The sequence below is a fragment of the Panthera uncia genome, unplaced genomic scaffold, assembly GCF_023721935.1.
Source record: "Panthera uncia isolate 11264 unplaced genomic scaffold, Puncia_PCG_1.0 HiC_scaffold_162, whole genome shotgun sequence".
NCBI lineage: Eukaryota > Metazoa > Chordata > Mammalia > Carnivora > Felidae > Panthera > Panthera uncia.
This window is the reverse complement of record NW_026058272.1, coordinates 80321-93242: the sequence shown is the minus strand read 5'-3', so window position 1 is coordinate 93242 and position 12922 is coordinate 80321. Positions and strand designations below refer to the sequence as shown.

The 12922-nt window shown below is 34.3% G+C and overlaps 1 protein-coding gene across 2 annotated transcripts in view; it reads left to right on the top strand.

Annotated features, from left to right (window-relative positions):
• Positions 1-12922, top strand: part of LOC125917249 (E3 ubiquitin-protein ligase NEDD4) — an 87231-nt gene that overhangs the window by 34787 nt on the left and 39522 nt on the right. For both annotated transcript variants that reach the window (XM_049623500.1, XM_049623499.1), the window contains exons 2-3: positions 9457-9507; positions 11027-11088. In XM_049623500.1, the coding sequence (XP_049479457.1) occupies positions 9457-9507; positions 11027-11088 (113 nt within the window). The remainder of the gene's footprint in view (positions 1-9456; positions 9508-11026; positions 11089-12922) is intronic.

The window sequence follows — 12922 nt, the reverse complement described above, 5'->3', positions numbered from 1 at the left end:
TCTTTGATCTTGTCTTAGAAAATGTATATGTGGTTTTGGCTTACTCAGGACACAGTTCCCTTCTGTAACATCCAATCAGTCACTGAGGTCTGTGTCCACTTCAGATTAGTTCAGAATAATCTACTGTAGTCTTTATTAATTACACAAAATGAAAATCATACTTACAGGGTTACATACTAACCCTCTGTTTGTTCTCCATATTTAAGAGTCTCATATGTTTTGTCCCCCTACCTGTTTTTATATTATTTTTGCTTCCCTTCCCTTATGTTCATCTGTTTTGTATCTTAAATTCCTCATATGAGTGAAGTCATATGATATTTGTCTTTCTCTGACTAATTTCACTTAGCCTAATACCCTCTAGTTCCATCCACGTAGTTGCAAATGGCAAGCTTTTATTCTTTTTGATTGCCCAGTAATACTCCATTGCATATATATACCACATCTTCTTTATCCATTCCTCCGTTGATGGACGCTTGGGCTCTTTCCATACTTTGGCTATTGTCAATAACACTGCTATAAACATTGAGGTGCATGTGCCCCTTTGAAACAGCACACCTGTATCCCTTGGATAAATACCTAGTAGTGCAATTGCTGGGTTGTAGGGTAGTTCTATTTTTAATTTTTTGAGAAAACTCCATACTGTTTTCCAGAGTGGCTGCACCAGTTTGCATTCCCACCAGCAATGCAAAAGAGATCCTTTCTCCACATCCTCGCCAACATCTGTTTGCCTGAGTTGTTAATGTTAACTATTCTGACAGGTGTGAGGTGGTATCTCATTGTGGTTTTGATTTGTATTTCCCTGATGATGAGTGATGTTGAGCATTTTTTCATGTGTTGGTTGGCCATCTGGATGTCTTCTTTGGAGGAAGTGTCTATTCATGTCTTTTTCCCATTTGTTCACTGGATTATTTGCATTTTGGGTGTTGAGTTTGATAAGTTCTTTATAGATTTTGGATACTAACCCTTTATCTGAAATGTCATTTGCAAATATCTTCTAACGTTCTGTCGTTGACTTTTAGTTTTGCTGATTGTTTCCTTTGCTGTGCAGAAGCTTTTTATTTTGATGAGGTCCCAATAGTTCATTTTTGCTATTGTTTCCCTTGCCTCCAGAGACCTGTTGAGCAAGAAGTGCTGTAGCTGAGGTCAAAGAGTTTTTGCCTGCTTTCTCTAGGATTTTGATGGCTTCCTGCTTTAAGTTTAGGTCTTTCATCCATTTTGAGTTTATTTTTGTGTTTGGTGTAAGAAAGTGGTCCAGGTTCATTTTTCTGCATGTTGCTGTCCAGTTTTCCCAGCACCATTTGCTGAGGAGACTGTCTTTATTCCATTGGATATTCCTTCCTGCTTTGTCAAAGATTCGTTGGCCATATGTTTGTGGGTCCATTTCTGGCTTCTCTATTCTGTCCCATTGATCTAAGTGTCTGTTTTTGTGCCAGTACTATAGTGTCTTGATGACCACAGCTTTGTAATACAGCTTGAAGTCCGGAATTGTGAAGCCTCCAGCTTTGGTTTTCTTTTCCAAGATTGCTTTGGCCATTTGGGGTCTTTTCTGGTTCTGTACAAATTTTAGGGTTGTTTATTCTAGCTCCATGAAGAATGCTGGTGATATGTTGATAGGCATTGCTAAAATTACTTTAAAAAATCATCTTGATTAAAAAAAAGTGCTGATAGCTAAGTCTGAAAACTAAAACTATGCTATATTTAACTTATAAAGTCCTTCATATATAAAATTATTTTTATTCGTGTTTAAAATTCATTTTCTTTTTTTTCAAACCTGATGTCTTTTTTTTCAATATATGAAATTTATTGTCAAATTGGTTTCCATACAATACCCAGTGCTCATCCCAAAAGGTGCCCTCCTCAATACCCATCACCCACCCTCCCCTCCCTCCCACCCCCCATCAACCCTCAGTTTGTTCTCGGTTTTTAAGAGTCTCTTATGCTAAAATTCATTTTCACTGATTAAACAACATGATTGAAATTAAAAGTTGGATATTATAGCAAAAACCTTTGGCTATGTTTGGCTTTGATTGTGAGGAGATGATTCTTTCTTTATTATTTTGCTTTATACAGTAGAATTGCCCTGGGAAATGGTTTGTAACTCCAATTTAATGGAAACTTTTTAAAGGCAAGTATTCTTCAAAGCTATGTCACTAACTTCTTTTTAAATTTCTGATTTTTTTGGTAACATTGGGTTCTCTTAAAGCAGAAATTCAACCACTCTACAGCCTTATTAAAGTTAATAGCGGTTTGTCCTCCTAAACTTAGAGCCATCTAGAGTTATTATTGAAATTTTGCAAAAACAGCAATTTGATTTTTCTCTTTTCATATTCTAAAAATTGTTTTCAGAAACTGAAATTCATATCTTTAAAATATTAGAAAAGGTAGTATTTACTGACAGAACTGTGCCCACTACAGATGGTCCTGTTTAAAATCACCTGCTGTTCTAAATTCTTACTCAGATTTCAGGCATTTTTAAATTATTTATATTTTACCAAATGCAAATTTGCTCTATGGAGTAAGTTGCATACAGTTCAAGTATAGGAAATAACTCTCACAAAGAAATGCTTGATATTCAGAATTTGGAACAATTGGTTGGCTAGAGAAACATTAATGAACATCACAGACTGACTCGCCTTCACAGGAATGAATGTAAAACTATTACTTTTTCTTTGTAAATGGAAAAAGAACCTCTAATTGTCCTATATTTATAGCAACCATATGTCCCTGACTTTCCAGGATAATTCCCACTTTCATATTCTCCATCTCCTCAGACCATGAATATTGATTTTTAGTTTGGAAAATTTGTTCACTCTTCTAATATTAGAAATACAGTTCTTTGGGACCATTTCATGTTAAGTAGAAGTTAAGAAACTCATTTCAGATCACTTGTTTTAAATAAGGAAGATGTGTTGCAAGAAATTTTTGAAGTGTGTTTTTACATACCAGAATTACTTGAGACAGAGAAATTTTCATTATGTGGGATTTTTGTTCTGTGCTTTTGTTCACAAAGTACAGTCAATGGACAAGAAACATGGAGCAGTATATGGAATGAGATGTTTTCTTTCATCTGTTCCACCGTAACCAGGCACTGCCTCTGCAATGGAAATTGAATCTATAGGGAAGATTTCTAAGTTAAGAGATTTTGAGAAATAAAGAGCACCATAAGTACATGAAAACATGTTCAACATACTTGGCCATCAGGGAAATGCAAACAGAACTACAGTTAAATACTACTTAACACTGACTAGGAGGGCTATATCAAAAAGATAGGTAAATTATAAGTGTTATTAAGGATATGGAGAAATTGGAGCCCTCATACAGTGGTGGTGGTATTATAAAATGGTGCAGTTACTTTGGAAAGTATGGCAGTTCCTCAAAATGTTGAACAGAGTTACCATATGACCCAGCAATTTTACTCCTAAGTGTACACCCAAGAACAGTGAAAACATGTCAGCACAAAAACTTGTACTTGAATGTTCATAGCAGCTTTATTAATAATAGCCAAAAAATGGGAACAATTCAGATGTCAATCAACTGATAGATAAATAATACAATATATCCATACAATATAATATTCAGAAATTAAAAAGGAATAAAGTATGGATACTTGCTATAATGTGAATGAACCTTGAAAACATTATTGTAAGTGAAAGAAGCCAGTCATAAAGGACCACATATTATATGACTCCCTTTATATGAAATGTGTAGGCAAATCCATGGAGACAGAAAGTAGATTGATGGTTGCCAAGGCTAAGAAAAGAGAGAGGAAACAGGAAGTGACTGCTCATAGGTATGGATTTTCTTTTTGGAGTGATAAAAATGTTCTAAAACTGATTATATACTTTAAGTGGGTGAATTGTATCTCAATGAGGGTGTTGTTTGAAAATGGAGGGTCTTTTACTCACTGTTGGAAACATTCTGTTTTACACCCTCTTTAGTAGTGGTTCTCAACCAGGGAGAATTTTGCCACCCAGGGGACATTTGGCAATATCAGGAGACATTTTTGATTGTCACAACCAGTGGAGGGGTGCTACTGACATCTAGTGGGTAGAATCCAAGAATGTTGCTAAATATCCTTCAATGCTCAGGACAAGCCCCCACAACAAAACATTATCTGGCTCATATTGTCAATAGTGCCCACGTTGAGAAATCCCGTTCAATAACTGTGTTAACTCTAGTGGTAATTGACCACAGCCATGTTTATGAAGCACTGCAAGATCATGAATTATCAAACAGGTAGATGTTTATTCAGTTTAATAAGGGCAAGGCTATTCAATAAGACAGAACCAAAAAAAAAACAAAAACAAAAACAAAAACAAAAAACCCAAAAAATGCTTTATTTTCTTATCTGGTGAAGCCTAAACTAAGTTAATTAGATAATTCAGTTAATCACAATGGTTTATTCATCAGTCATCCTGGTTAGGATTTTACTACATTTTGTTGTATTTTACTTTCTTACTATTTATAGCTTCTTAAACATCAGATTTACAGAGTATAACATCTAATTGCAATAAAAACAGGAACAAACCCTAGTTGGCCTTGAAGGTATAACTAAAAGGTAATTTGTTCATTTCAAAAGTTATCAACTCAGGTTCTAAAATAGGGATATGAGGGGCACCTCGGTGGCTCGGTCGATTAAGTGTCCAACTTCGGCTCAGATCTCATGGTTTGTGAGTTCAAGCCCCGTGTTGGGCTCTGTGCTGACAGCTCAGAGCCTGGAGCTTGCTTTGGATTCTGTGTTCCTCTCTCTCTGCCCCTCCCCTGCACATGCTGTGTTTCTCTCTGTCTCTCAAAAGTAAATAAAACATTAAAAAAATGTTTTAATAGGAATATGAACCCTAAACTAAGCTAATTTGCTAGACTTCCATCTCCAGCCATGCTTTTTTTATTCTACATACCTGTCTGACATGTCTACAGACTGTTTGACTGGACAAGGAGCAGGGGCTTCATTAACGAATCCAGCATTTCAAATACAACAGCTAACATTCATTGGATGGTATTGCATGCTGGCTATTATGCAAAGCACTGAAGGTATATTATCTTATTTAATTCTAACAAAACCCTATAAGGTAGATATGTTATTCCCGTTCTTCTGGAAGCATCCTTTTATTTTATTTTATTTTATTTTATTTTATTTTAAAAGGTTTTTGATGTTAATTTATTTTTGAGAGGCGGGGAGGGGCAGAGAGCAAGAAGGAGACACAGAAGCTGAAGCAGGCTCCAGGCTACCAGCTGTACACACAGAGCCCAATGTGGGGCACAAACTCACAAATGAGATCATGACCTGAACTGAAGTCAGATGCTTAACTGACTGAGCCACCCGGGCGCCCCATGGAAGCATCCTTTTTAAAAAATGTTTATTTATTTTTGACAGAGAGAGAGAGATCAAGCAGGGGAGGGACAGAGAGAGATGGAGGCAGAGGATCCAAAGCAGGCTCCACGCTGACAGCTCCCAATGTGGGGCTCAAACTTGTGAACCACAAGATCATGACCTGAGCTGAAGTCAGGCGCCTAACCAACAGGCGCCTCTGGAAGCATTGTTTTTATAGCCATCCATCTTTCCTGCACCAGTATGTACTGGTTTTTCTGTAGATCTTACACTACTGTTATTCAAAAGTTCCCTTCCTCGTGACTTGGGGGATCCTCTTTTCTTGTTTCTCATCTTGAATCTCCTGCATCTTCACTTACCATGATATACTCCCTTATTTTGGTGGAGTAAATCCTCTATTACCTTACTAAGAACATCAAGTGTCTAAAAACGTCTTTATTCTGCCTTCATTTTTAAAGATCTTTTGGCTGGGTATAGAATTCTATGTAGGAAATATTTTTCTCCCACAATTTTGAAGGCATTATTCTCTTGTCTTTCAGTTTTGTGTATGATCTGTTTTGTGTCTCTCTAGACTTTTAGAATTGCTTTATCTCTGGTGCTCTGAAATGTCACATTGATGTACCTTGCTGTGCATCTTTTCTTCATGCATTTTGCCTAATACTTAGTGGAGACTTTCATTCCAAAATTCATTTCCTTAAGTTCAAGGGAAGTTTCTTAAAATGCTTCTTTGATAATTTCTTCCCTTCTCTTTTTTCTCTCTGGAATGTTTGTTAATTAGATGTGGACTTAAGTTCATCCTGTAATTTCCTTATTTTGGGAATCCTGTAGTCTTTTAATTCTACTTTATGAGAAATTTCTTTAACTCCATTTTCCAACTCTATATGAAATTTTTTATTTCAGTTATATTTTTAATTTCCAACAGCTCTTTTTTTGTTCTTTCAGTGCTTCTTTTATAACCTCCTATTGTTTGTCAGATATTTCATCTCTTATGTCTGAAATATTAATTTTGGTTTTTCTGAAGTATTTCTCTTGCAGTATGACTTGATACTGATTCATCTGACTCCTTTATTTCTGTTTTTTGGGGGGAGGGGGGAGGTCTCTGTTTTTCAAGTTACAGATTTTATTCCAATATTTAGTGGTCCTTAACTGTCCATAATGTATAAGATTCCAGTGTTTATTGATTACTTACAGGATGCACTGAGAAAAATGCCAATATCACTTTTATGGTATTCTTGCTCCCCAAATGCATAATCTAAATTCAACCATGAAGAAACATTACACAAACCCAAACTGATGAACATTCTGTAACTAGCCATTCCTCTTCATAAGAGTCAAGATTATGAAAGACAAAGAGACTGAGATACTTTACTGATTAAAAAACATTAAGGAGACATGACAACTAAATGCAGTATGTGATCCAGAATTAGATCCTGGACCAAAATTAGTGGGACAGTTGGTGAAGTTTGAGTAAGATCTGTAGATTAGCTAATAGTCTTCCCGGTTTTCTTATAATTCAATAGCAAAACAAACAAAAACAAAAACAAATCTGATTTTAAAAATGAACAGAAGATCTGAATAGACATTTTTCAAAAAAAAGACATACAAATGGCCGACAGACACATGAAAAGATGCCCAACATCACTAATAATGAGGGAAATGCAAATCAAAACCACAATCAGATATCACCACACACCTGTCGGAATGGTTATTATCACAAAGACAGGAAATAACAAGTGTTGATGAAGATGTGTAGGAAAAGAAACCCTTGTGCATTGTTGATGATGTAAATTGGGACAGCCAATATAGAAAACAGTGTGGAGGTTCCTCAAAAATTAAGAATAAAATTGCCATATGATCTAGGAATTTCACTGCTGGGTATTTTCCCAAAGAAAATGAAAGCACTGACTCAAAAAGATATCTGCACCTCCATTTCATTATAGCAGTATTTACAATAGCCAAGCCACAGAAACAACATAAGGGTCCATCGGTGGATGAATGGATAAAGAAGATGTGAGATGTATATATATATATACACACAAGTATACATATATATATATATATATATATATATATATACACACATACACAATGGAATATTATTCAGCATAAAAAAGAATGAAATTTTGCCATTTGCAACAACATAGATGGACCTTGAGGGTGTTAAGCTAAGTGAAATAAGTCATACAGAGAAAGACAAATACCATATACTCTCACGTATTTGTGGAATCTTAAAATAAATAAATAAATTAATTAATTAATTAATTAATTTACAGAGAACAAGTTGGTAGTTTCCAGTTTCCATAGGAAGGGAGTTGGGGTGGGTGAAGTAGGTAAAGGGAGTCAAAAGGTATAAACTTTCATTTATAAAGCAAATTAGTCATGGGAGTATAATGTATAGCATGGTAACTATAAATAATACTGTATTGCATATTATAAATCTTCTAAGAGAGCAAATCTTACAGGTTCCCATCACAAGAAAAAAAAAACTATGTATGGTGATAAATGTTAGATTTATTGTAGTGATTGTTTTTCAATATATACACACATTGATTCATTATATTGTATACCTGAAACTAATATAATGCTGTATGTTTATTGTACCTTAATAAAAAAAAGGTGTATGAATGGATGTGTGTAGGTAAATGTCTGAAAGAAGTTTACTGAACAGTTAACCCTGGTTCACTCTGGAACTGGGATTGGAGGGTCAGGGTTTTTCACACGTTACTTTAAATACTTCAATAAATATTACAGGTGACAGATATTGTTAAGCATATAGGTTTTTGTTTACAATTAAAAAACCTAAGAATAGAAGATTAAATACATAAAAGTGTTACTATTTCCTCTAAAAAAAATAGTATTCCTGGTTCTAATCATTGTGCTATAGTTATCTAAGATTAACATCTTAATGTTTGGGGAAGCTGGCTACTTTTCCTCCAATTGTCCTATCCTCTCTGTCTCTCTCTCTCTCTCTCTCTCTCCCCCTCCCTCCCTCCTTCCCTCTCCTCTTTTTCTGGCACTCCAGTTGCACATATATGAGACTGCTTGAAGTTTTTCCATAAGTCCTCCTTATTTTTCATCTTATATAAATTCTACTGGCATATCTTAAAATTCATGGATCTTTTCTCCAGTCATCTTCAATCACATGTTAAGTCCATCCCGTAATCTTTAATTTGGATATTATATTTTTCAGTTCTATATATGTTTTAAAATATACATTTGATTCAGTTTTATAGTTCCCATTTCACTACTGAGATTTTCCCCTCCAGTTATTCATTATGATCTTATTTTCCTTTTCAGTCCTTGAACATCTTTATAATAGCTGCTTTAATTTCTCTGTCTGCTGATTCCAAGATCTGGTTGGTCTTGGGGTCAGTTTTTATTGACTTTTTCTCTTGATACTGGATCACATTTTTCTGTTTCTTTGCATGTTTAGTAACTTGTGTACTGGTCAATGTATGTGGTACATAATTGAGATAGTAAATTTTATTATCTTTCCCTGAGAGTGTTGATTTTTGTTCTAGCAAGTTGTTAACTTAGCTGAGCCTTCCAGCCACTGCCTTTCATACGTGCAGTTCAGGGATCAGCTAAGAATTTGGGTAGAGTTCATGTATAGATTTAGAGGGACTTCTGTGGCATCTTTCTTTCAGAGATTGTCCCTCTCACTTTCTAGCTATGCTGTTAGCCTCAAACTAGGTTTTCAGCTTCCTCAAATGAGTAAGATGTCAGATGTCTGTTTGAGTTCTAACCATACCACCATATGAACCGTGAAGTACAACGAGGGGAAAAGCGATGTAAATATGAATCCTACCCAATACAGTTCCTTCTTTCAAAGATTGACTCCCCTTCAATTTCTGCTTGCTTGTAGTAACTCTATAGTGCTTTCAAATAGCTGTTTTCATAATTTTTCAGAGTATATAATTATCTGTAAAATGATCAGTCTAGTATACTCTATTCTATAATATACCATAAGTTGTATCATATTACCTTTTATTTTACATTATATGGCATAGGATTAAACAACAAAAAAAGGCTTCTACATTTTTTCATGAATGATGGCAATAGCTCATCAAAATTTCTAAAAATGTTGAGCATATTACTAATCTTATTTTTTATTCTTTTTCTTGTAGACAAGAGATGATTTCCTAGGTCAAGTGGATGTTCCTCTTTATCCATTACCGGTTGGTATAGATGATTTTAATTTTTATATTTATTCTTTTTTTCTAATAAATACTTACAGATACACGATATTACAATATAATAAATGTAAATATTTGATTTGTAAAATGTATACTTCTATAATTTCTTGACCATATTATTTTCTGAAAACTCATCTCAATTTTCCCTTTTAAGGATTTTTTTAATGTTTATTTATTTTGAGAGGCGAGGAAGGGGCAGAGAGAGGGAGAGAGAGAGAGAGAGAGAGAGGAGAACCCCATGACAAGCAGAGAGAGGTGATGATGATCTGAGCCAAAGTCACGAGTCGTACATTTAACCGACTGAGCCACCGAGGAGCCCCTAAGTTTTCCATTTTAATTTTATTTTCAAGACTCCCTAACATGAACCCCAATAAGAAATAGACAGCTGCTGAGGTTGGTTGACATCAGGAAAGCATGTCTCAGGGAAATAAGTTTGGAAACATTCGGCTGAATGGAGAGAGCTTAGTCTCGCAGAAAGAAACTAAGATCATTTACGACAGTCTGGGCATGAAACTGAATGTGGACCAAGCATATAACAACAGAGGAAAACAGATTCAGAACACATTTCATAATAAAAAATTATTAAGCCAGTTTTCTGACATTGGAGGTTGAGAAAAAAAAATAAACAGAAAGTAAAGATAGTACAGGTTGAATTTGGGACATCAAGGGGGTGTCTCAAGTAGAATAGGTAGGAGGAAAAGCCATTTTGTTTTGAAAAATGATAGATTTATTTTTGGCCATAATGAATTTCAACAGATAACAGGGGAAGTGGAAGGCCTAAAGTGGGCAGCTGACAGAAATACAAAAGTCAATTGTGTAGAGAAAGGCTGGAAGGAGTGAGAGTTCTCACATTCAGGTGACAGCAGAATCTCTGAGAACGATGGGCTGTCCAAGTAAGAGAGGTGAGAGCATTGAAAGCCAAACATTGACCCTTAGTCAGGGTGGGCCTATCAGAGAAGACAGACAAGGAGAAACAGGTGGGGGATAAAGGAAAATAATGTCATGAGAATTTAAGAGTTACAAGACTGAATGGGTAGTTAATGCAAAATGTAACAAAGAAATGAACAAAAGCAAAGGGCTGTTGAACTTGATAAAGACAAGTAAGGCTTCTTTACTGTATCAGTCTTTTGAGATATTTATTGGTTTTCTATAGTCTTTAGAGATCACAAGCTTTTAATAATATATTTAATCCAGTCTTGCTCTCCAGGCTGTTTTCTTTTTTGTTCTCCTAGGATGGCCTCTATGTTGTAACCACTTCTTCCCTCTATGTGCACCTGCTCAGCTTATTTGGTATTAAGGCGTGATCCCACTGCAATTCCTAGGGTTCAGGAAAGTGAAAGCACTAGCAAGGTGCCAGATATAACCATTGAATGAGCTAAACCTATATTTTTCTCACTTCTAACTTCAGCCAAGGCTTAGGTCATAGTTCATGAATATTTCCTTAAAAGTACATGTTTTTGGTGTTATAGATGTATCTTGAAAACTTACTGTTTTATTCTAGACAGAAAATCCAAGAATGGAGAGACCATATACGTTTAAGGATTTTGTTCTTCACCCAAGAAGGTCAGTAAATATAAAATAATAACATAATGTTTTTTAAAATATTATTATACCTTGTAGTAGCCTCTTTGCAGATTCAAAGCTTAAACCTTTGTAAATAAGCTACTTCTAAATATTATTTTTAAAAGCTTTACTTTTTATTGCTGATTAAAAAGTAATATATGCACAGTATAAAAAATTCTGAAAATACAGAGAAGTGATCATATCCCTTTAGGAAAGACTTGTCCCCCTAATATTTATCAGACTAGAAAGTGGAAATTTGTCATTACTGTTTTATTATTTATTTTATATCTTAAAATATATATAATTTTGTCATACTATCCTTTTCAAAAGCACAAGCATTAATTAAGCCAAAAGCAATATCTAACTTGATATGCACAAAAACAATTTCAGAAAAACCTAACCACGTTTTGATACTTTAATAAAAACAGGTATTTAAGAAAACTCAGATATTTAGAGAAAATAATTTGAGCAAAGACTAGAATTTAAAACCTGAATAGCATGTTCATAATTCCATTTTTGTAAACTGAGTTACTTGAGTTTTGTTAAAATTTTTGTTTAAGCTGTAAATAAAACTCCTTTACAAAAAAAAAAAAACTCCTTTTAATATTCTGTGCCACCTAGTTAAGTAAAATCTAGTGAGGATGTATTGATTTACTGTCAAAAAGGTCAAAGTCAAAATAAAGAAGTACATCTGCAAAAACAACAGTATTTGTCTTGTTTTTTAAACTAGAAAATACATTAGAAAAATATACTATGGGAACTGAGTAAAATTTTTCATTAAAAAAATTTACTCTTTGTAATATAAATTATTAAAGCAAAATAAAAGGGACAGTACTCTCTGTTAATATTTATATTCTATAAGAGAAGTCACATATTTCACTTCTGTAGAAGTCTTGGAATATAAATCTCTTTTCTTTTTAAACTGATTGTGGCATCTGCATACCAATAATAAATAAATGTTTCTTCTCTTAATTGCCCTAGTAGCCTGCTTGTTACTTTTTCAAATTCTTTCTAGTGTCTTTCTCTTTAAAAAAAAAAAAAAAAAAAAAAAATATATATATATATATATATATATATAAAATAATTTATATCTTCTGTCTGTATGGACTATCACTGCAAGTGCAGAAAGAACTTGAAATCAAATAGGAAATGTACTACATTCTTACACGTTTTGAGCCCCATTAAGTCCAAACCCACAGGCTTAATGTCTAGTTTGAAAGACATGAAAATGTCACTATAGAGAAACTCTTGTATAAAACATTATTTGAGCAAATTTTCTGTATCCATCCATTATAGCAGCAAGTCAATGTTCACATTCCCCTAAAAAATGGAGACACAAGCCACATTAGTGGCCTTGGAAATAAACATCAGGGATTCTGTTGACCACTCAGGAAAGCTAGTTTCCAAACTCATGAGAGTTGTACAAAAGATTAAGGGAGGAGGCATTAAGTGGGGTGGGGAAGGGAGTACCTTTCAATAAAAGATAGAATAAAGATAAGACTTTCTTGTTAAGAAAGACAAAGAGTAATTGGTTACATAACTGATGTCTATAAAAATCACCAAAATATCTTTGCAGAAAACTAGGACAAGGAAGAACTTTTTAAGTATATAGGATGTTGAAATTGGTGGGGACAAATAGACAGATTTAAAACTTTTAAAATATTAATACAATGGACAGCAACCTTTAGCTTGGACAACTCATTATGAAAAGACGTTATTCATATACATTATAAAATAAAATAGATAAATTAATGTGTGACAGACTCAAACAGCTGTCAAAGAAAGACAGTAGGTTTCAGACAGTTATCAGGCCTTGCTCTCCACTTTTCTATCA